The 24271-nt window shown below is 47.6% G+C and overlaps 1 protein-coding gene across 1 annotated transcript in view; it reads right to left on the bottom strand.

The window, feature by feature from the left end:
- Positions 1 to 20668: 20668 nt before the first annotated feature.
- The window catches only part of TMEM132C (transmembrane protein 132C), a gene marked incomplete at both ends in the record, with an annotated part of 367991 nt that continues 364388 nt past the window's right edge, over positions 20669 to 24271 (bottom strand). Inside the window, one exon of the mRNA XM_082853295.1 lies at positions 20669 to 21832. Coding sequence (XP_082709421.1) covers positions 20669 to 21832 — 1164 coding nt within the window. The remainder of the gene's footprint in view (positions 21833 to 24271) is intronic.

Genomic DNA, 24271 nt, shown 5'->3' with positions numbered 1-24271 from the left:
AAACCGTCGTTTCTGATGGAAAAGCTCTTTCCGATGGATCAAAAGATCCCGAGTTGACACTTTGGGCCAAGGGTGCACTGAACTGAGGTTGATTTTTCTGCTCTTGAGGGAGAGCCGAGTTTGATCATTTGCGAAAACTGAAACATTAGCAAACAGTGCATTCCCCTTTGCAGGCCCCCAGCAAAGTGGAAACTAGTACAGCAGACGCACGCTCCACTTGTCAACCTGAGCCAGCCGGGCACCGGCGTCTGACAAGTCCCGCGGGAGGTACCTCTCCTTCAATCTTTCTTCCCAGAAACAAAGACGAAATGGTAGAATTTGCTGAACACGGATCCTCAAAGAAAATTCCCAGCCCATAGACATGCCTATATTCCCGGGACCCACCTTCGCATCTTCTGATCTAGTCTCAACACAATAAAGAAAAAAGAACAAACAAGTGATTCGTAGTTGTTGAAATTAGGAATTTTACTAATAACATTGTAACAGAAAGTGGGGTCCTACTCGCTGCTCAAAAGCCAATAAAGAGGCCAGGTTGGTGGAAAGGAAAGTTTGCTTTATTTTGGTTGGGGGGCAGGGAGAAGGGCGGATGCCTGTCCAAAGGCAGACCCACCCCAGCCCAATAGGTGGGCAAGTGCTTTTATAGACGGAGGGAGGGGGCTACATGCAGAACCAGCACAGGCAGCTCCGACAGGCATCTTGAAACTGGTCATCAGTGGGCTGACCAGTGTCATCTTGATTGTTTTAGGTACAGTTAATCTTCAGTTCCAGGGTCGGTTTGTCTCCATTTCTTTGAGGCCAGTTCTCAGAATTGTGGCAGCTTACGTCATGGCTACAGTCTGGTCATCACGTAGTTAACATCTTCCACCTGATGGGGGTTTCAGTATCGGCAAAACAGCTCCCAGGACATGGCTCAGAATATTATCTATAGCCCCTGAGGAGGAACTAAAGGTCCTTGACTATGCTTAGTGACTAAACTATTATAATTTAGTCTTGTTGGACTGTTTTCCTTTGTTTCTGCATTTTCTCACTTCTCTGATTAAATGTATTCTTTGGCTAAAGTTTTTCCACAGACAAAAGGCAGGCCGAGGACATGGGGGTAGGGGCATGGATCATAGGGCCCTGCTCCGTTTCAACATCGCTCTCCACTGAGTCACTTAGAAGAACTGGGTGCTGGGCTAAGTGTTTTGCCTGCGCAAGATGAGAAAAATCTTCTCAGTGACATTGAAGTCAGGCATCCTCCCATTTTACAGCTGAGCAAACTGAGGATAAAAGTCATTGAGGAATTTGCTAACGGCCACTCAGCTAGTACGTGCCCTGAGTCAGTCAGCTTTTCTTCTTTTTTAAAAGTGTACAATTCAGTGGTTTTCACTGTATCCACAGAGTTGGGCAACCGTCACCACAATCAATTTTAGAACATTTTCGTCACCCCCCCCCAAAGAAACCCCATACCCTTTGGCTTTCTTGTCCCCATTCTCCTCAGCCCCAAGCAACAACTACTTAATTTCTGTCTCTATGGTTTTGCTTATTCTTGACTTCCTATAAATGGAATCATACAATGTAAGTCCTTTTGAGTCTGCCTTCTTTCAATTGACATCATAGTTTCAAGGTTCATCCATGTCGTAGCATGTATCAGAATCGGATTTCTTTTCATGGCTGTTTAATATTCCATTGTGTGGACATTTTGTTCATCTATTGATCTGTTGATGGACATTTGGGTTGCTTTCATCTTTTAGCTATTGTAAATAGTGACGATATGAACATTCATATACAAGTTTTTGTGTGAATACCTGTTTTCCTTTTTTTTTTTTCTTCGCTGCGTTGGGTCTTCACTGCTGCACGCGGGCTTTGTCTACCTGCAGCGAGCGGGGCTACTCTTCGTTGCAGTGCGTGGGCTTCTCATTGCGGTGGCTTCTCTTGTTGCAGACCATGGGCTCTAGGTGCGCGGGCTTCAGTAGTTGTGGCACGTGGGCTCAGTAGTTGTGGCATGCAGGCTCTAGAGCGCAGGCTCAGTAGTTGTGACGCACGGGCTTAGCTGCTCCGCGGCATGTGGGATCTTCCCGGACCAGGGCTCGAACCCGTGTCCCCTGCATTGGCAGGAGGATTCTTAACCACTGAGCCACCAGGGAAGTCCTCCTTTTTTTTTTTAAACACTACTTTATTGAGCTATGATTGACATGTAAAAAGCTGTACATGTACATCCTGTTGCTAAGATCGTCCAGTTTTCCCCTCATTCCATCTCCTGAAATAAATCCTTCCATTTTTCTTCTTGAAGAAATTCCCCAGTGAGGCACTGACCTCTTGCTAATTGGAATGAATGCTCCCTCCCGCTACTGCAGAGATTCTGCAGTTTTCTTTCCAGTGGACGTCTTGATTCGTTCTCCCATTTCTTGGGTCCCACATCTTTGGGCTTTTCACCCTCGTTTTCATCCACAACTTACATCTTCAATAATGTGCTCGGTTTGGGAGTCTTTTCATATCTGAAAATGAACTTACTCTGTCCTCACTCTTACATGATAGTTTGGCAAGGCTTAAATACCTAGGTTCAAAGAGATTTTTACTTGGACTTAAAAAAAAAAGTTTTATTGAAATATAATTGATTTACAATGTTGCGTTAGTTTCTTTTTGTTTTTGGCCATGTGGCATGGCTTGCGGGATGTTGGTTTCCCAACCAGGGATCAGACTCAGGCCCCTGGCAGTGACAGTGCCGAGTCCTAAACACTGGACCACCAGGGAATTCTCTGTGTTAGTTTCAAGTGTACAGCAAAGTGATTCAGTTATACATACATATATATTTATTCTTTTTCAGATTCTTTTCCATTATAGGTTATTACAAGATATTGAGTATAGTTCCCTGTGCTATACAGTAGGTCCTTGGTGGTTCTCTATTTTATATATATTTACTTAGACTTTGAAAGAATTATTCCACATTTTTGTAGCATTGAGCACCATTCATGATAAGTTTGATGCAAGCTTGATTCTGAATTCCTTTATGAGTGAATTCTTTCTCTCTTGGAGCTCTTAGTATATTCTCTTTATCTTGAAAGTTCTTAAATCTCATGAGGATGTGTTAGATGTGGGTGTTTTAAAAACGTGTTGTGTTTCCATGAGACAAATTCTCTTATTCTAAGATTCATGTCTTTCTATTGCTCTGGAAATTTTTATTATTTCTTTGATATTTTTCTCCCTTCCACTAGGTCTAGTGTCTCTTGAGCTCTTCATAGCTGCTGCCTTGCTGTATATTCTGGGAAAATTCCTCCAGTTCTTCTTCCAGCCATCCAACTTAATTTTCAGTTTAGTTTCAGTAAATCTTCTTTTAAATTTCCAAGAGCACTTTTCTGGTTGTGGTTCCCTGATTGCTTCTTTATCACATTCTTGTTTTCTGGGTAGTTGATTTGAAGATGATAATTAGGATTTTTTTTAAGCTCTCTTCTGTTCTCTGAATTATCTTGGTTTCCTACCTGGTCAATTCATCTGCTTACTTTTATTAGTCTTTGCTTTTTTCTTTTTGCGGTAAGCGGGCCTCTCACTGCTGTGGGCTCTCCCGTTGCGGAGCACAGGCTCCGGACGCGCAGGCTCAGCGGCCATGGCTCACGGGCCCAGCCGCTCCGCGGCATGTGGGATCTTCCCGGACCGGGGCACGAACCCGTGTCCCCTGCATCGGCAGGCGGACTCTCAACCACTGCGCCACCAGGGAAGCCCTTTTTTTTTTTTTATACATTTATTTATTTTATTTATTTATTTTTGGCTGTGTTGGGTCTTAGTTGCTGCGTGCGGGCTTTCTCTAGTTGCCGTGAGCAGATGCGGGCTTCTCATTGCGGTGGCTTCTCTTGTTGCAGAGCAAGGGCTCTGGGCGTGCGAGCTTCAGTAGTTGTGGCACGTGGACTCAGTAGTTATGGCTCATGGGCTCTAGAGCGCAGGCTCAGTAGTTGTGGCGCACAGGCTTAGTTGCTCCGTGGCATGTGGGATCTTCCCGGACCGGGGCTCGAACCTGTGTCCCCTGCATTGGCAGGCGGACTCTCAACCACTGCACCACCAGGGAAGCCCGAGCCTTTGCTTTTCTTTGTATGTCTGCTTCTCTTTGGCAGTCGATCCATGTTTGGGAACAGCTTATCCACATTTAAAAAATTGGCCAGTTGCTCTCCAGATATTTTATAACATTTAAACACCCACCATCCTGTTTGGTGACATTCCTCTCTCTCCACAACCCCCTCTATTTGGAGTGACTTCAGTAAAACAATTGCAACACCAATCATTGCCAATTTGGAAGAGGACAGATGATAGACTGCTTCGTTTGCAATCATTTGACCATTTCTGAGATGTTTATTGATTTTTTATGTGTCTTCTTTTGCCAGTTAGTAACTGGTCAACAAATGAAAACAGCAAGGAAGCAGGGAAGAGATGGCTGGGAGAGAAATTCTTGGGCATTCTCGTTAAATACCATCCTTCTTTCTCTGCTCCCCAAGTCTGAATGGCCTGGCATTCCCCCTTCTCTCTTCCGCTCAATGAAAAGTAATAATAAGTAAGTAAGACGAGTTACTTTATTTAACTGGGAAGGGAGATCAACTAGTCGAGACCAAATAGGAGAGAATGCCTTCTCTAAACCTGCAGCATATGCTTGGCTAATGAGAAAAGAGACCTTTGGGCTACCGTTCTCCTTTATCTTCTCTGATCTATTCTCGCGGTCGCATTGGGGATTTCTACATTTTTCATTAAATTGCTCCAAATGAGGAGAAATCACCGAGCTACGGAGGCTCCCCTTTGGAAGTCATAAAGTCAGCTCTTCAGAAATGCAGGCACAGGTTGAATCGGACAAAAAGCCCTCCTTATGTGGGCACGCTTAAAAATTCAGACCTGTGTGCATAGATTGGGGTCAGGAGCAAACGGGCTGTGACTGCAGATGCCTCGGTTCTTTGGCGGGAGCCTTGCGAACTAGACCAAGAGAAGGACGAGTAATAAGAGAAAAACAAACAGAAGCTTATTCACGTGTGCATTGCACATACGCAGGGAAGAACTCAGGGACGAGTAATTCAAAAGGGTGGTTAGAACTTGGGCTACTAAAGCATCTTAATAAAAGCACAGTCATTTTGTATAGAAGTGACAAGACAAAGGAAAGGGACTTTGAGCTTCCAAAGGTGGCACGTTGTTTGAAGGTGAATATATAGAGGAAATTCATGGGAGAAAAGGGCTAGTTAGTAAGGTTTGTTATGTAGATTTCCCTGGTGCTGTCTCTGGGCTGATAAGATTCTATCCAGAGTTGTGTCCGGTGATTCAGAATCTTCCCGCCCTTCCTGATAGAGAGGGAGAGAGCAGAGAGTTTTGCTTGTGTTTGCTTCTTTTTAATTATCTTCACCTCAAAATGATTGGAGTGGCATACTCCGAACCCCTTCAAATACTACTGAGCACGTTGCATGTGGTGAGTCCAAACGGAGATGTGCTCTCAGGATTTTACTAGGGATTTCCTGTATTTACACAGGATTGCCTGGATTTGGGAGATTTGCTCCAAAAATACAAAATATCCACTGACAAATTTTTATTTGATTACATGTCAAAAGGATAATAATTTAGGTAAATTGGCTTAAATAAAATATTTAAATTAATTAATTTTTTTTTTTATTTTTTAAAATGTGGCTTCCAGAAAATTTTAACTTACATATATGGCTTACATTTTGTTTTTAATAGACAGTGCTGGTCTAAGAGCACCGTGAAATGTCTCTTATCTATTCATACAGGCAACATATTTACTGAGAAACTGCTATGTGCAAAGCACAGGATACCCAAGAGGGAATAAGGACAGAATCTCTGTCTCCCTTGCCAAGGGTCCCCCTGAATTAGGAAATGACTGATCCAGGCTTTAAATCCAGGGGCGTCAGACTTTTGAGCTGTACCGGGTCCCCCCGCCACAACCCTCTCCTTGATCTATGGTTAGAATTCCACGTCCTCTCCATGCCATTGGGACAGTCATAACTTCTCCAATCCAGCGTCTGTACTTTCCCAACAGTCTGTCCTTAGCATGTTGGAGCAGGAAGCAAGAACAGGTGGATCTGTGTTATTATCATGTATGTGTCAGGGCAGGCATGATTGGCAATGTAGCATATATGTGGTCTGCCCAAACTCTGGACACACAGAATTGTCTCAGACACACAGACAGAGGGAGCAGTCTAGAAAACAGAGCCCTCAGCTTCTCCAGTCCTTTTCTCACTCCCTCACCATCTGGTGGCCCAGTACCTGCCCACCTGGCCAGAGCAGCCTGGGGTCCTCAGCAGCCCTGGGGGGCAGGAGTGTTGTTTGTTGGCTAAGAGGAGTGGTCATCTCTTTGGTCGCTCAAGAAGAAGCAGGACTCTTCCTACAATCTGCTTGTCTTTAATTAACCAAAGAGAGAAAAGAGATTCAAGAACATGATGCAGGGTGTCAGATTAGGGGAGGGAGGGAAGATGGGGGGGGCCCACAGGGCAGGTTTGCAATTACGCGGAGATTCACACCGGTAGCCTCTCTGTGGCTGACTCTTTGGTTCTGACCTTTTATTTCAGAATTGAAATGGAGCTTAAGATCTTTCCCAAACAGTGGGCTCAGTGATCCTAACAGCTGGGGCTGTTGCCAGGTGCACTGCCAGGGAGCTCGAGTGGCACACCTGGTTTTTACAGGGTGTTTCAGAGACATCAGATCAAACTCACGAATAGCTCACATTTATTTAACACTCATCAGGCACGCGGTGCTAAGTAGCTGGCTTGCATGCTGTTCTACGTGAGGGGCAGTGCGGGGCAGTGGTTAGGGGCTTGGCACTGGCTCCAGGATGCCCAGTTCCGGTGCTGACTTTACCCCCTAAACAGACAGATGACTCTCGCGAAACAGCTGGGCCTCTTGGTGATTCACTTTTCTCATATGCAAAAGGGCGGCACTAGTAATGCTCTTACCCCATAGGTTTGTGGTAGGGAATAAATGAGTTAATATGTTTAAAGCACTTGGAACAGACCCAATACATACGCAGTTTTCAATGTTCTTTGTTCTATTAGCATCGAATCTTCATAACAACCCTTCGAGGCCACGTATGAGTTTCCTCTTGCTGCCGTAACAAGTGACACACTTTGCGGCTTAAAAGAACGCAAACGTTTTGGTTCTGTTTTTGTATTTCGGGAGCTCAGAAGTCCTCACGTCAAGGTGTAGGCAGGGCTGTGTTCCTTCTGGAAACTGCAGGCGAGAATCGTTTTCTTGCTTCTTTTGCCTTCTAGAGGAAGCCTTGCATTCCTTAGCTCACGACCTTTTGTTTGCATTGCTCTGACCTCTGCTTCCCTGTCACATCCTTTTCTCTGTATCCCTCCCGTCTCCCTCTTTCCCTTAGAAGGACCCTTGCAATGACATTGAACCCACTTGGATAATCCTGGGTAGTACTTTCTAAAACCGTGCAAACTCAGACTGGGACTCGAACCCACGGTCTTTTAATTGAGATCACACACCTGGTCTCAGGATTTAATGAAGCTCAGGTTCTTTAAGTCTTATGGCAGAAAGAATTCAGAGAGAGACAAAGTGATAGGTAAGAAGTGGATTTATTTAGAGAGGTACACATTCCATAGACAGAACGCAGTCCGTCTCAAAAGGCAAGAATGGCCTTGGGAGAAACACAGAGCGTGGGCCATCTCAGAAGGCGAGAGGTTGCACAATACGGAGCGGTTAGTTTTTATGGGCTGGGTAGTTTCATAGGCCAATGAGTGGAGGATTATTCCAAGTATTTCGGGGATTCCCAAGAGTTTAGCCACCGCCCACTTTTTGGCCTTTTATGGTCGGCCTCAGAGCTGTCATGGCGCTGGTGGGTGTGTCATATAGATGCTGACGTATTACAATGAGCGTATAATGAGGGTCAAGGTCCACCGGAAGTCGAATCTTCTCCCGTCTTGGACCTAGCTGGTTCTAACCAGTCTATGTTATGTCCTATGGCTGTATCATTCTTTTAAAGGTTGTGCCCCGCCCCCTTCCCTCCTGTTTCAATTCCATCTCAAGATCCTTAATCACATTTGCAAAGTCCCTTTTGTCAAGTAAGTTAAAGTTTTCACAGCTTCTAAGAATTCGGATGTCAGCATCTTTGGGGAGCCATTATTCAGACTCCCAGAAGTTGTTATTATTATTATTGTTACCATCACCATCATCACCATCATCATTATACCTGAGACATCAGTATGTCTTCCTTAAAAATAACAAGGAAGGTTAATTTGGGCCATACCCAACTGAAATTACAAATCAAACGTAATGGTGGCATTTACAAGTTTGTGCAAAACAATGATTTCTTTCAGGATTGAGTTGTACATTCTAACCCGTGCAAGTGGCAGAATCAGATTTGCACCAGGTCTGTCTGATTCCTGACTCTTTGCCTTGACCACCATGTGCATGAAGAAGGGACGTATTGTATCAGACTCCCACAAATGTTCGACAAAAACATTCATCGGGGGCCAACGGCTTACCTAGACTGGTTCTCATTTCGCCTTTTGCCCATTCATTCAGGTCTCCTGAGGCATCCTCTATGTTAAGCGTTGAGCTAAGGGTAAACATGCCAACGTGCATTGACTATCTAGAATCCACCTTGTGCTTCCACCTGCCTGCTGTAACTCTGTGTACTTTGCTCTGTATACTGCGGCGTTCCTGAATATTGTGTGTAGGGCAAAATCGAAACATGGCATGTATGTTTCCTCTTTAAAGACTCTTCTGGTGGGTCCTTTTGTAGAGCAAAGCTTTGAGGAAGGAGACTGATTAATGCCATGTTAAAAAATTAAATGTAGCAAATACAGATTTCAATAGTTCAACTCAAGTCTGTGAGACACGCATCTTAGCTTTTCTACCATCATTTAATTTCTGTTAAGGCAGACATACCTAAACACCTACCTCAAAGACTTCCCTTACCCCCCCAAAGTGGTTTGTTGCAAAGGATTTTGACGCATGCACGAGTGGCGTGGAAGTGGGGAGTGGTCTTCATAGCCCCACTAGGTTTTCCTCAGACCTGGTAAGGAGTAGGGGCCCTAGAATGATCCTGGGGAATTCTAGAGCAGTTTGGGAGTAAGTTGAACGTGAGCTGGACCTAGAGGAAGGTTGTGTTGGAATGACCCCTGCATGGACAGGGGGCCCTACTAGATATGGTCCCCATGCCCCACTCCCAGGATAATTTCATGGCACTACTTCAGCCTATTGGAACTTAGATGCATCCTTGGGGAGCAAGGAGGAGAATCCGAATTGCTTGAAATTAAACTCTTGTCCCTAAAGGTAAAAGACTTCATGAGAAAAATTAATTTCAGTTACAGAAAATAAACGAGAAAATGATATTACTTTACAGACCTGAGTTTGTGGCCTAAAAGCCATTCCACCAGAAATAAATTTTTGTATCTTGAGGTTGTTTAAAGTGGAAGCCCATTTGCTTTTACTATATAAAGTCGTTTATTTATTATTTAAATCAGTTATTAAGAAGCAGAAGATTCTAGAACTTTCCATGTCCACCCGAGGCCACGAGTGTCCTTGATACAAACAGGGAAGACTGATTTAGGGTAGAAACGAGGAACATCATCTCATTTGCTACTTCTGAACTTTGACTCTGGGTGATTACAACTTTTTTTTTTTACTTGTTTTCTTTTTTTTGGCTGCGTTCGGTCTTCGTTGCTGCACGTGGGCTTTCTCTAGTTGCGGTGAGCAGGGGCTACTCTTTGTTGCGGTGCGCAGGCTTATCATTGCGGTGGCTTCTCTGGTTGCAGAGCACAGGCCCTAGAGTGTGTGGGCTTCAACGGTAGTGGCGCATGGGCTCAGTAGTTGTGGCGCTCAGGCTCTAGGCGCACGGGTTTCAGTAGTTGTGGCTCACGGGCTCTAGGGCACAGCCTCAGTAGCTGTGGTGCACGGGCTTAGTTGCTCCACGGCATGTGGGATCTTCCCGGACCAGGGCTCGAACCCATGTCCCCTGCGTTGGCAGGCGGATTCTTAACCACTGCGCCACCAGGGAAGCCCCCTTACAATTTTCTTTTTCATGTAATTGATCTTCCTTTATTGGAAAACGCCTCGTAGGTGTTGAAACACTGCTTTGCCTCCCAGTCATCCTAGTCCTAAAATTTTTGTGTAACTGCAGGGTCTGCAGCAATTTCCCTGGGTGTGAAACTGATAGTGGACTCCACTGGGATAAGGCGCTTCATTTATACCGGGTGAAAAGATCCAAGGGCAGGTGGAGAGAGAAGAATACTACTTATTCAAACACCAGACAAGGGCTTCCCTGGTGGCGCAGTGGCTGGGAGTCCGCCTCCGATGCAGGGGACACGGGTTCGTGCCCCGGTCCGGGAAGATCCCACATGCCGCGGAGCGGCTGGGCCCGTGAGCCATGGCCGCTGAGCCTGCGTGTCCAGAGCCTGTGCTCCGCAACGGGAGAGGCCACAGCAGTGAGAGGCCCGCGTACCGCAAAAAAAAAAACAAAAAACCCCCCAAAAAACAGGCAAAACACACAGCAGAAACACCGACACGTTGAAGAGGGCTGACGGCTGCTTTACGCTGACTTCACAGCCCTGATACTGCGATCCTGATCCCACACAGAACCAGCATTCTGCTACGATTGGGCTTCAAACCTCCACGGAATTTCTACAGATGTCATTTGTTGGAGTTTTTTTTTTAATTTTTCAATCATCATCTTAGTAAATGGATAGACTATCTGCCAATTGCACAAGTACAAATCCCAGAATCGTTCCTTTCCCTTAACCCTAGATGTGACCTATTAGCAAATCCTGCTGGTCTTACATCTCAGATTGAGTTCCTCCGGATGCAAAATCTGGGACAAGGATGTGGGAGCGAGTGATTAATTTTGCAATAGCTCATTCCAAGGAGGCACCGAAATGGACCTGGGGAAGTGAGAGGAGAAAAAGAAGGAAGGCAGCACAGGGTGGAATGAGCCCCATCCGGATGGGATGCTCTCCCCAAAGCTCTCCTCTCGCGATGATGCTACCAATCTTTTCAGCACGATTCAGGGACGTTCACTCTCCCGTTCAGAAGCCTCCAGAGGCCTCCACGTTGCCCGCTCCCCTTCCTATGCCATTCTGGGCTGGCATCATCCTCCACCACTTCATCCTGCAACCTCTGCCTTGCAGCCACACTGGTATTTTTCTAGTTCTCAAATACAGCCATCCGCTTATTCTTGCTTCAGGCTTTTGCACTTACCGTTCTCTTTGTCTGGAACCCTGTTACCCAGGGATAGCTGGGTTTATTCCTAAATTCTCCGCTTAAATGTTGTCTCACACCTACCCTGTGGAAAGTAGTGCCCTTCCACGCATGGCGTCCAATGACTCCTCACGGCTCTGTTTATTTCCTTCATAGCACCGTGTTTTCACAGTCTGATAGCATCTCATTGATTTAGCTCACGTTTGTCTATTTTCCCTCTAAGAATATACTTTCCAAGTATATTCCTCTTGTCTACTTGTCTACAGTTCCAACTACATAGACGAGTGTCTTATTCATAGAAAGTCCTCAGTATTTATTGAACGGACAGATGAATTTCATCCTGTCTGTGCCCCGGTTTTCCTGACTATATCCAGTCATTTCATGTAATGACTCTCTCTTTCCACGGCTGAAGCGCAGCTCTGAAAGTCACAGCATCCTGAGATCTCACCGTTCAACACGGCCTGGCTCTTCCAAACCCACCCTTCACTTAGAGGACAACATAAATGAGAGAAAATGTAAATCTGGACCCCGAAGTTAACCTCAAGTTTTTAAATCAATGAAATTTCACAGTCTGGTAATTTCTTTCCACCCAAATGCCCTCTTTGACAGAGGAAAAAAAAGGCTTTTTGGACAGAACATTTTGGTCGGTAGAATATAAATTGGAAAACAAAGCCATAATTTGCTTCATTCTTTGAAACATTACCTAATGTTCTGTCTCAAAGAGAATGGTAACAGGATGACCTGACTTTCCTCTTCTCCTAGTTCTACTCTGTAAAGTCTTGATCCAAATTTATTTATTTATTTATTGAGCTATTGTTGATTTACAATATTGTGTTAGTTTCAGGTGTACAGCAAAGTGATTCAGATATATATATATATACACACACATACATTCTTTTTCAGATTATTTTCCACTATCGGTTATTACAAGATACTGAATGTAGTTCCCTGTGCTACACGGTAAATTCTTGTTGGTTATCTATTTTTAAAAAATATTTATTAATTTATTTATTTGGTTGTGTCGGGTCTCAGTTGAGGCAGGCAGGTTCCCTACTTGCGGCTTGCCAGTTGTGGCACCCGGGCTCCTTAGATGTGGCATGCAAACTCTTAGTTGTGGCATGCATGTGGGATCTAGTTCCCTGACCAAGGGATCAAACCTGGGCTCCCTGCATAGGAGCACAGAGTCTTATCTACTGCATCACCAGGGAAGTCCCGGTTATCTATTTTATATATAGTAGTGTGTATCTGTTAAACCCACACTCCTAATTTATCCCTCCCCCCTTTCCCCTTTGATAACCATATGTTTGTCTTCTATGTTTGTAAGTCTGTTTGTTTTGTAAGTAAGTTCATTTGCAGATCCAAACGTTTAAGTGAGCATCTCCACCTCAGAGAACTCCTACAGCAGGAGCTGACTGTCACAGCCCTTGCGGTTTCTTTCTGTTTATTTGTTTGGTGTTTAGAAGAACTTACTTAGGAAAACCACCCAATTTTAGCTTCTTCCAGGTGGAAATTTTGAGATGCAGAGAGCAACCCAAAACATTATTATTTGGCCAAAGGTTTGAATAAAGAACTTGGAAAACATGTGCATTTTAAAAGCCAATATATTATCTGGGCCTCTGGCCTCTGTCCCCAGTAGAGCTGTGTCCTCCACAGTTGTGAGGGAAGAGAGAGTGAATTTTTTTTTTTTTTTTTTTTTTGCGGTACGCGGGCCTCTCACTGTTGTGGCCTCTCCCGTTGCGGAGCACAGGCTCCGGACGCGCAGGCTCAGCGGCCATGGCTCACGGGCCCAGCCGTTCCGCGGCATGTGGGATCTTCCCGGACCGGGGCACGAACCCGTGTCCCCTGCATCGGCAGGCGGACTCTCAACCACTGCGCCACCAGGGAAGCCCGAGAGCGTGAATTTTTATATGCATGAACCCGTTTCCGTGCTGCTGGGAAAGCAATCTCTCCAGCCACGTGTTTTTTCAGTAGCTGGTCCTTGCCGTGCGCTCACCTCCCTGTGCAGGGTCTTTGCACCTGTGCTTCCCTCTGTCGGTGTTTTATCTAGATCACATCCTAATTCCTCTAAGGAATCCCATGCTTCAGGCCACATGTCCTCAGAGTGGCCTGCTCTGACCTCCCTGGCCACCTTGAGTGTCGCATCAGAGCTGTCCCTGCCCCAGCTACCACTCTTCTGCCATAGTTGAAACTTGTGCAGAGGTCTGTGTGAAGACTTGATTAATACTTACAGTGGAGAGTGCCTGGATCCCTGTCTCTGGGTACCATCCCGCGTGTGCCCGATCTCACCTGCTTTCCTTTCCAGGATCCAGCACCTGAGGCTTCTTCTTACCAAATCCCACTTTGCTGCTTTGCACAGACGCCAGGGAGTGCCTGGGAATTTACATCCTCCCGGGGTGGCCCTGAACCAGAAGGAGTCCTAGGAGGTCACCCACATAACAGCTTAGCCTTTAACACCTCCCTGTCTCGCTTTCTTACCTTCACGTCCAGTTGAGAAGCTGGAAATTTCCTGAAGGGGAAATTGTTTACTGGACTCACTTCCCTGCAAATCTCTTATTTCAGGAATTTCAGACCCTCAGTTCCCTGTTGCCTCCGGTGTCCTGGACAGAGTATTTGTCCACCCAGCCCGGTAAGCCTATTGCAAGCTCTGGGCTGTCACGTTTGGTTCAGCCTCTGAGCACAGTGTGCGTGGACAACACCCCAAGGAGAGAGCTTGGTGGCCGATGTGGGGCTCACCTCTGTGCCCGTCCCCGCTCCCGGGATCTTTGCCCTCCGGTCTCCATCACCGTGGTACCGACCAGGGTTCTTGGCCTCCTTGATCAATAGAAATTGATCAGAGGCCAGACAAGAAATTCAGGCCAGGCTTTACTGGGGCCCCTGCTGCAGCGGGGGGAGCGGGAACCAGTAACAGCTTCCCTTGCTCGCTCACTCCCCGAGGGCGGGGGGCAGCTGGCTCATTACATGGGGTGAGGGGAGGGGTGTGTCCAGGGGTCGGGCTGGAGGCGTGGCTCAGGTGGTCTGCCCCCCGCTTTGGTGGTTTTGAGTGCAGGGGGCATGCGCGGCCCTGCGTTGGCTCCCAACCCCCCGCTTTTGCTCCCGGCTCTTCCGAAGTGGCAGTTGGATTTTTTTTATTTTGGTCTTTTTGTATCTTGTTGTCCATAATTTGCCCCAACTGCTCGTGCACGCAGTTATCTTTAGTCCCTTATAGTTTCTTTGTATTCTGTTACTGGAGGAGACGTGTGTCCAGGTGCAAACCCTGCAGCAAAAGGCCCCGGCTCCCAGGTCCCAGCCTGTCCCAACTGCAGGTGCTCTCCAGTGCCTTGAAACAGCTGTTCTGTGGCCTTTAGGCCGCTTGTGTCATTATTAGCCATGGAACAGTTCGTCTGTATGAGCGACTCCTTCATCACCGTCATAGAAGGCAGGCTACTCACTGAAGCAGGCTGGCCATCACCTTGATTCCTTTCACCTCATCTTCCAGGGCTCCGTTTGCCGTTAAGGGCAAGATGTAAACTGTAGCCTCCACTTGGAAAGTGCAGCCCAGGCTGCCTGCTTGGCAAGCAGATGGTATTCTTGTTCAAAGGAGAGCCGTAAGCTTCTCCTCCAGGTGCAGGTATATTGACAAGCAAAGACTGGGCTGGATTTTAGTGCCCAGTTTCCCCCTGCCCCGAGGGGTCCCCTCATGCAGCCCACCGTCTGTCCCATGCACATGGGAGCCCTATCACCGCCGACTGAAGGCTGCGTAACTTTCCCTGTTAATTATACTTAAAAAGCAATTTTTGCACTTTGATCTCAACCGCGGAAGAAAAAAAGACATCGGAGGGCAAAAACCTAGAAGGACGTCACCAAAGCTCCAACGGGGGTGAATTCGGTCATTTTTATAAACTGTTCACAATGCTCTTGGGCTCCTTTTAAAAGTGGAAAAATAATTTAAAAGTCACGTTTAAAACAGTATACTTTCAAAATATGAATAGGACTGTGCAAAATTACGTCCACCATTTGAAAAAAAACTGGAGCGTGTGTAAGATGAGTTATTAATTTTTATTTCTGGAAGGAGGAACCAGAGGCATTTTTTTTCTTTATTTCTTCTACTTTTCTAGATTTTGTGTCATGAGCCTGAATTGCTTTTTTTCGGTCAGTTTGACTACATTTTTAACACAAGAAAATATATGTGAAGCTTGTATTCGTGTAATAATCAAGACCACAGTTTTTGGAGATACGGTCGCGGGTTTGAGTGTGGCTCTGCTAGTTCCTAGTCTTGACCTTGAGAAGGATGCTCTGAGCCTGTTTCCTCACCTCTGATATGGGGGGAAACACACATGCCTCAGACGGTTGTTGTGAGTGAATAACAACACACACTAAGGATGTTTAATACTCAGTCTGACCCAGACTTGTTAAATGGAGTCTCATTATTACTATCCTCGTAGTTATTGTTAATATTATTCAAATAATGTTAATACACTATTGTTGATCACAATAAAGATTAATGCTAATAAATATTACAGTTGACCCTTCAACAACATGTGTTTGAACTGCAAGGGTCCACTTATACGCGGATTTTTTCCAAGGTAAATACTACAGTCTTGCAAGATCCAGGGTTGGTTGAATCCACTGATTGGGAATCACGGATAAGAAGGGTGGACTGGAAGGTCTACTTGGATTTTCCAGTGCAGGGAGGGTCGGGGCCCAAAACCCCGCGTTGTGCAGGGTCAACCGTAATATTAGTCAAGATCTACTCACTTACGAGAAAGGACAGTTTGTTTCTTCAGAGCCTTGTGTTCTGAGAGGCCATCAGTCTGGCTGGAGTCTACAGGTGAGCGTGGACGAGCTGGTGGGAACATAGGGCAATGGGGCGTGAAGGCACTGCCCACCCCCCCGATCCCCCCGCCGTCCTGTGCTTAACTAGCTGCCCCCTTCTCTGCTTCCACCCTCTGACTGGCCGCACCTTGAGGTCTTATTAAGTCCTCCATTCTTTGTGTGTTCCCCAAACCAGGCACACAGCAGGTGCTCAATAAGTGCATGTGACATGAATCAGGGGACCAGCGTCCAACAGCCAAGCTACCCTTGTTCTACTTGATCATTTTAGCAGGAAGGAAGAACTGCAGACTGTCTATCTGGAAAGATATTGTTTTGTCCACCTGGCAGTCTGAGAGGCTCACATCACCGTAAAAAGGCAGCACCTTATTTAAAATGGTGCACACTCATCTCCCTTGGGACCTTATTTGCAGCGTGGAGCTGACACCCATCCTAGGGAGTCAGAGGTCAGACACCTACAGACTCATTCAGTGGGGTCCCACGTTCACATCCCAAGGGTAGGTGGGCTTGGCGGGAAGGGCAGCGCTGACGCAGGAAGGAGAGCAGACGTCCTTGAGGAACCTCCCAGTTTTTTTCAGGGTCTGGCAATACTGGAGCCGTGTCCCTCCCTAGGCGAGGTCGTATTTGAGTCTTACATTTACAATAAAAGAGACATTTTGACACCATGAGGCCCTGATCGCCTGAAGTGACCAACGGAAAGTTTTTAATGATAGTTGGAGTCACTTATGTCTACCAGGTGGCCAAGCAGCCTGTTTATACTGAGAGGATTCCAGTTTTAAAAGCAGGACAGTCCCAGGGGAAATGGGACCCACTGGTGCCCCCAACACGGCCTCTTAGCTCTGCCGACACCATGGCATGTGCTCCCTGAGGGAGGCGGTTGTCAAACAGCCTCATTGTCTCAGGCTCTCAGAACCGGGGTAGCTCGGTTGACCCCAGTGGACCGCGGAGGTATCTGCCCAACGCCAGCTGGCCTTTTTTAGAGTTGAACTTGGGGCAGAAATGAAGCAACCAGCATTAGATTCAACCACAGTCCTCTTTCTCTTGATCTGAAGCTTGATTCTTTTAAAGCAATACCTGAGCTGGCTAGGTAGGGAGCTTGCTTTAGGAGTGGACGTGGTTTCTACAGAAAAAAAGGTACTGCAGGCTGTTTTACGACACACGTGCAGCCATGCTGTGGGAGAACAGAGCTCCCCTGGTGCCTCGATTAAGAAACAATCACAGGGGGCTTCCCTGGTGGCGCAGTGGTTGAGAGTCCGCCTGCCGATGCAGGGGACGCGGGTTCGTGCCCCGGTCCGGGAAGATCCCACATGCCGCGGAGCCTGCGCTCCGCAAGAGGCCACAGCAGTGAGAGGCCCGCATACCGCAAAACGAAAACAAACACAAACAAAAAAAACAAACAAGAAACACTCACAGGGACTTCCCTGGCGGCCCAGTAGTTAGGACTCCGTGCTTTCACTGCTGAGGGTCCGGATTCAATCCCTGGTTGGGGAACTGGGATCCCACAAGGTCATGCGTCGCGGCCAAAACCAAAACCCAAAAAAACAGTGACAATATATGAACCCCATCGGCTTCTCACAGACTCTCCCATAATGATACAGATACTAGCCCCACACCACCCCCAGGCAAATCCATGCAGACAGAGAGTAGATCAGTGGTTGCCTGGGGCTGGGAATCTGGTGAGGGGGTGGGGAAATGGGGAGTGAATCTGATGAGTATGGAGTTTCTTCCTGGGATGATGAAAATTTTCTAAAATTGATGTGATGCACCACTCTCAACCATTGAATTGTACACTCTAAATGGGTCCATTTTATGTTACGTGACTTATGTCTCAATAAGGCTGTTATTAGTAGGGAGGTTTCTCAAAAAACTAAAAATAGAACTACCATACAACCCAGCAGTCCCACTACTGGGCATATACCCTGAGAAAACCATAATTCAAAAAGAGTCATGTACCACAATGTTCACTGCAGCTCTATTTACAATAGCCAGGACATGGAAGCAACCTAAGTGTCCATTGACAGATGAATGGATAAGGAAGATGTGGCACATGTATACAATGGAATATTAGCCATAAAAAGGAACAAAACTGAGTTATTTGTAGTGAGGTGGATGGACCTAGAGTCTGTCATACAGAGTGAAGTAAGAAAGAGAAAAACAAATACCGTATGCTAACGCATATATATGGAATCTAAAAAAAAAAAGTTCTGAAGAACCCAGGGGCAGGACAGGAATAAAGACTCAAATGTAGAGAACGGACTTGAGGACACGGGGAGGAGGAAAGGTAAGCTGGGACGAAGTGAGAGAGTGGCCTGGACATATATTCACTACCAAATGTAAAACAGACAGCTAGTGGGAAGCAGCCGCATAGCACAGGGAGATCAGCTCGGTGCTTCGTGACCACCTAGAGGGGTGGGATAGGGAGGGTGGGAGGGAGACGCAAGAGGGAGGAGATATGGGGACATATGTATATGTATGGCTGATTCACTTTGTTATACAGCAGAAACTAACACAACAATGTAAAGCAATTATACTTCAATAAAGTTGTTAAAAAATTATATAATTTTCTAAATTAAAAAAATAAAACTTATTTAAAACATCACTCTCTTGTCTTCAACCCCAAAATTCTCTTCCCTCAACCAGCCAAAGGAACCACAATCCCACTGGAAGTTCAAACAACAACAAATGCAAAAATAATCAGAATAAAAGTTCACCTTTACCCCAGATGAGAGACCAGCACAGTTCTCCATTCAATGCCCAGGCTCTCCTTCTCCTTCGATGTGAATTGGAAGTTCACTGGGGGGAGGGGGGGAAACAGCATCTGCATCGCCCTGGAACACGTCAGGATGCGCCTTTTCTCCTGGTGACCCCGAGCATGCTCACATCTGAGAACTGCTGATGGAGATGACAGTGGATGGGTGACCGGAAGTTTCCCTTGTTAGGAATGACTGTGGATCAGCCCAGAAACCAGGAGGCAAACAAGCCGACAGTGTATAGTTTTCCTTCTAGACCAGCAGACGGTTTATTTCTTTAACAAGTTGTACATTTGGCGGGGAGAAGAAATCATAGGAGTTAAGTGAAATAAGAGACAGCCCACAAGATACTGACTTGTCAAGCCATGGAAAATGTTTTAATGACAATTGGCATCACAGGTATAAATAAATAGCTCCTTTTTCCCGTCTCTAATATGTGCTAGAAATATCTTTTTAAAAGGTCCAGCTAAGGTTATCGAGGCTTCGAGGACCCTTTCTTAGCTATCGATTTTAGTAATTAAAAAAATAAACACAGGAAGCATTCCTCCCGGTATCTGCGGGCGCCGCCCCACGGAGAGCATCACGTGACAGCCGGGCGGCTTCGTCCCCAGCAGCTGCGGACAGAACGGAGTATTGGGGTTTGTGCCCCTATCTCGTGGTCTCCTCTGCCTCATACACTTCACTTTGGATGAGTGCATTTTGCAATGGGCTGCTACACGACTAGGCTGGTACCAAAAAGCACAACTGATTGACAATCTAACGTAGATGTTCGTGTTTTCCGTTTATGCTGGTATACCCTGCCTAACGAAGTAAGAAAAACAACGGAAAAACCCTCAGTTTCTTTTATCCTTGTTCATTTGGCAATAGCAGCACGTCTCGGGATAGATCTACCCTGCGAGGCTGGTGCTCGTGACTCTTGGGTCTGGTTTCTCTCTTGTGGATCTGACCTCATCTTCCCCTGGGAGAAGCATCCACACGACACCAGTGATGGAGTCCTGGAGGGGTCGGGGGAACCTGGCTGGGCTCTGTGCTGTTGGCTGTGTCCCACTGGTCCAGCCTCTGCCAGTGTCCCACCCACTGGCTTTGGCCCTGTGGTGGGTGTAGTGGTGATGGGTGAAGGCATCTTCCCCCATCCCCCCAAAGGCTCTGAGAACTCCCCCTGATTGTAGAAAACCCAGCAAATATCAACAAGGCTGGAGGGATACAGAAAAGCATCAAACGTAATACTTAAAGAGTGGGTTAACTGACATCGTTTCTAAGCATTCATCTGACATATAGGAATCTAATTTGTTTAATTTAGGAAAATATACCATTGGATCCTCCGGAATAGACATTAAATATAAATCAAATGGAAGTCTAAGACACAAAAAGAAAAAAAGGAGGGGAAAAAAGAGAATGTGGAAGAAGAAAAGATTATTAAGTAGAGATGTAAAAATCCTCAGGTCTATCCCAAGAGGCAACCAATATTCAGAAACGTCTCCTCCCCAAGCCCAGGGTGACAGTCCAAGGCTGTCCTCGGAATAGGAAAGGAGTACTGAATTAAAACGGAAAATGTCTCTTAGCAGGCCCTAGTTTTAATATATTTTGCTCCTTTATTAGAAATATAAACAGATGATTACTTGTCGTTTTATTTGTCTTTTTGCTTTTTTTTTTTAACAAATGCTTTTTGGTAGCTTGTCTGGGTTATATTTTGACACATAAAATAACCTTCCCAATTTAGCCCTGCGCAGGTCAAACGTCTCCAAGAAGCTCCCTTCCCCGAGTTTATTCCGCCAACTTGCAAACATCTGTCGTCATCAACCTCTGATTACAAAAAAATGTCCCTTTCCGGCTTCAGAATTTCCAACTGGTTTCGAAGGGGGACCCCAACGATTCCCTGTTCAGCCCCAGAGCTACTCTGGAACCGAAGGAGGGTGTCCAAGCGCTGGCCCTTCGGCCAGAGGGGCCTAGGCTGTGTCCTTGAACTTCTCCAGGTGTTCTCTGAGCTCTTTGGGGGCGCCCACGCCCATGTCCTGGCGCACCCACTGGATGTCCTCGTCGGTCCCGCCGAGGATGGAGTTCACGGTGGGACAGCTGTCGTCGGCGGGGATGGTGGTGAAGGTGGTGAACTTCACCTTTTTCCTCTTGGAGGTGGGTGAGTGCAGGGGCTCGAGCTTCTGGTCCTTGCCCTGTCTGTCCCCGGAGTCGGCGGGCCTGGGGACCTGGCTGTGCCCGTGCTTTTGGGAACCTCCGTTGAGCAGGAGGCGGTCGCTCTCGTCTATGACGGTCGTGTGCTCGTCCTGCCGGGGGGACCCGTCGCCCACGTCCTCCAGGAGCTCCGCCTCGTTGCCCAGCCACACCCAGTCGTGCGAGTGGGTCACGGAGGCCTGGCCTTCCAGGGGCACCTGCTTGTGCCTGTACTTGAGGGCAAAGGTGGCGCAGTTGATGAGGAAGACGAGAATGGCCAGGCAGAAGACCCCCAGCAGGGCGTACATGCCGATCTCCAGGTCGCTCAGGCCGCGGGGCGCCTGCACCAGGTCGCCGGCCCCCGGCCCGCCCCCCGCCCGCGGCAGGTCCACCTGTGCCGGGAAGTTGGCGAAGTCGATGGGGATGGTCTGCAGCTGGCCCTCGCCCGCCAGCCGGGCCCCGTCCAGCCGGCTGTTCTTGCCCACCTTGTTGTCCAGCAGCGACTTGGCCGTGGGGCTGCCCCTCCGGGGGGCCCCGTCGTCGCGCTCCGCGGAGGAGCTGCCGTACCAGGGCCCCTCCTGGCCCTTCTGGCGCCGGCCGCTGGCGTGGTTCTTCATCTCGGCCTCCTCGTAGGCCCCGCCGGGGCTGGAGTCGGCGTCATTCTGGCCGAACTTGACCCTGACAGTGCCGACGCCCATGGCCAGGACGCTCTTGCGTTTGGATTTCTGGCAAGCCTCCGCGATGGTCAGGTCCACTCGGACCAGGGGTCCCTGGCCTTCCCCTTCGGCCATGACAATGGGCCACCTGGGCGAGCGGGGCTGGGGGACTGACACGACGGCCTCGTCCAGGGACGTGGCAGTCAGGGTGAAGTCCTTGGTGTCGTAGATGTCCAGGGGTGTCACTGAGCCATCGCTGAACTGCAGCCAAGTGCTGAGCACGGCTTCCTGCAGGGAGAGGGGCAGTTAGAAAGCCACGGTGGGGGGCGAGAGGGGGCAGACGCCTCTTCTCTGGGGATCGCGCCTGCCGCCATTCTAGAACAGAACCCAAAGACTTAGGGGCAGGACTTAAAATCCAGACCTGGTGGCTGATGAACCTGGGGGAAAAAAATCCAGGTTTTATATCAAGATCCGAGAATCACCTTAACGGAAACAAGAACCAACATAGACAGGCAGTGACAGCTCCAGTGTAATCCTTACCCAGGGAAAAGACCCCACAGAAAGCCCTCACTGAATCCAGGCTCCACTGAATTTATCACCAGCGACGTCACTTGAGCGCGTCTGCTGGGTCTTCACGTTATCCTACGCCTCACTCTGATGTCCCCGCCTCCCTCCTACCAGAACCCTTGTGATGACATTGAGTTCAGTATGTTCCGTTCTCCGCATAATCCATGGTAATCTGTCCATCTCAAGATCCTTAATCACATCTGCAAAGTCCCCTTTGACACATCAGGTGCCGTATTCACAGGGTCTAGGAATCACACGTGGCCATCTATGGTGCGCCATTATTCCAGCCACCACGGGGATGATGGTAGCTAAGGTGTCCATAGTGCTTCCTGGGTACCAGCCACTGTTCTACGTGGTTTTCATTATCAACTCATTTGATCACCACAACAGTATACAAGGTACATACTATTATCTATACTTCTCATTCTGCAGGTGAGTAGACTGGATCACAGGGGGGACCCAAGGCTCACTCAGGTTTCCACCGCTAAGTGACAGAGCTGGGTTTGAGTCCAGCCAGTTCATCTCGAGTCTTGGGCCTGGTTGCCAGTCAATCTCCTGGCTGCCTTTGACTCTGAGGTCACTGACCAGGCCAGGGACTGAAGGAAACAACTGTGATGTGTCTGGAATTCTTCCCTGTCCTCTAAGAACAGGCATTGAGTGGTCCAATTTTCATTCATCTGAGCATGTCAAGGACATGAGTTAAAAGCCTCTTCTGGGTCAGGCCGTGTGCCACACACTGAGTAGTCTTGGACAGAAGACTGACAGAGAATAAACAATACACGGCTGTTTATCGAGGCAGGCTGGGATGCTTCCTGGAGCTGGGCTGGGATGTTACTTCTGCATAGGTTTGATGTGTTAAGTTTTTAATTTTTTTTGGCTGTGCCGCATTACTTGTGAGATCTTAGTTCCCCAACCAGGGATTGAACCTAGGCCCTCAGCAGTGAAAACATAGAGTCCTAACCACTGGACCGCCAGGGAATTCCGTAAGTTTTACTTTTTTTTTTTTTTTTTTGCGGTACGCGGGCCTCTCACTGTTGTGGCCTCTCCCATTGCGGAGCACAGGCTCCGGACGCGCAGGCTCAGCGGCCATGGCTCACGGGCCCAGCCGCTCCGCGGCATGTGGGATCTTCCCGGACTGGGGGCACGAACCCGTGTCCCCTGCATCGGCAGGCGGACTCTCAACCACCGCGCCACCAGGGAAGCCCCCTACGTTTTACTTTTTAATGTACAGTTCAGTGTACAGGGAGGAAGGAAGGTGACTAGAGATTAGGAGGGAGATGGGTTGGCCCTGGCTGTGAAATGGCCAGGATAGCTCCTGCTAGACAATCTGCTGGATGTTATGAAGGTGAAGCAGGGTGCAGAGGCGGGGAAGGAAATGGGCAGTGATCTCATGGTTGGGAAGAGCTAACGGAACCCCAGGGGTCTGTTGCGGGCAAAGGATCCTGTGTTTCCTCTAATCCTGGCCTCTGGACACCATGGCAAAGGGCAGAGGGTTTGAAGTGGGAGTTTTGAATTAAATACATGGATGCACTATTTCCCCGGGAACATTCTTCTTTAAACCAATTCTTCTGGGCCTCAGTTTCCCCAGATGAAAGTGGGAATGTGAATACCTAAACCATAGGGTCTGGGATGGACATCTATTTGGCCTGACCAGTTTCCATTCCTCCTTTCCGATGGGGGCTAGAACACTAATTTTCCTTTCAGAACCACGCCTTTTCTCCATTCAGAGCTTGAGGAGTATGGGTGGAGGCACCGGCCTCTCCAGTTCCAGAGGTGGGCATATGTCCAAGGTCTGGCCAATCAGAACATTTTACTACCCTCTTCACAGTGATTGGCTCAGAAAGAGGCACATGACCCAAACCAGCCAATGGGACATGACCTCTGGGCTTTTGTTGGAATTAGAGCAGAATTTATTTCCCCTGGAACTACTGAGTTGGGATGCAAGCTGGAATGGAGAGAGAGAGAGAGAGAGAGAGAGAGAGAGAGAGAGAGAGAGAGAATCTCAAGAGCATGTCCTAACAACAAAGAAGGCTGGCTAAGTATAAACTAGTAGCAAACTAGGTAAAAATGCACAGATAAGAGACGCAAATTCCCAGGAGTCAGAGATGAAAAGAGAAGGCACACTAGAGTGGTACAAATAGGTAACTGTTACTGAGACAG

The sequence above is a fragment of the Leucopleurus acutus genome (genome assembly GCF_964270905.1).
Source record: "Leucopleurus acutus genome assembly, chromosome: 13".
Classification (NCBI taxonomy): domain Eukaryota; kingdom Metazoa; phylum Chordata; class Mammalia; order Artiodactyla; family Delphinidae; genus Leucopleurus; species Leucopleurus acutus.
The sequence above is the reverse complement of the archived record's forward strand: the minus strand, read 5'-3'. Positions and strand labels throughout refer to the sequence as shown.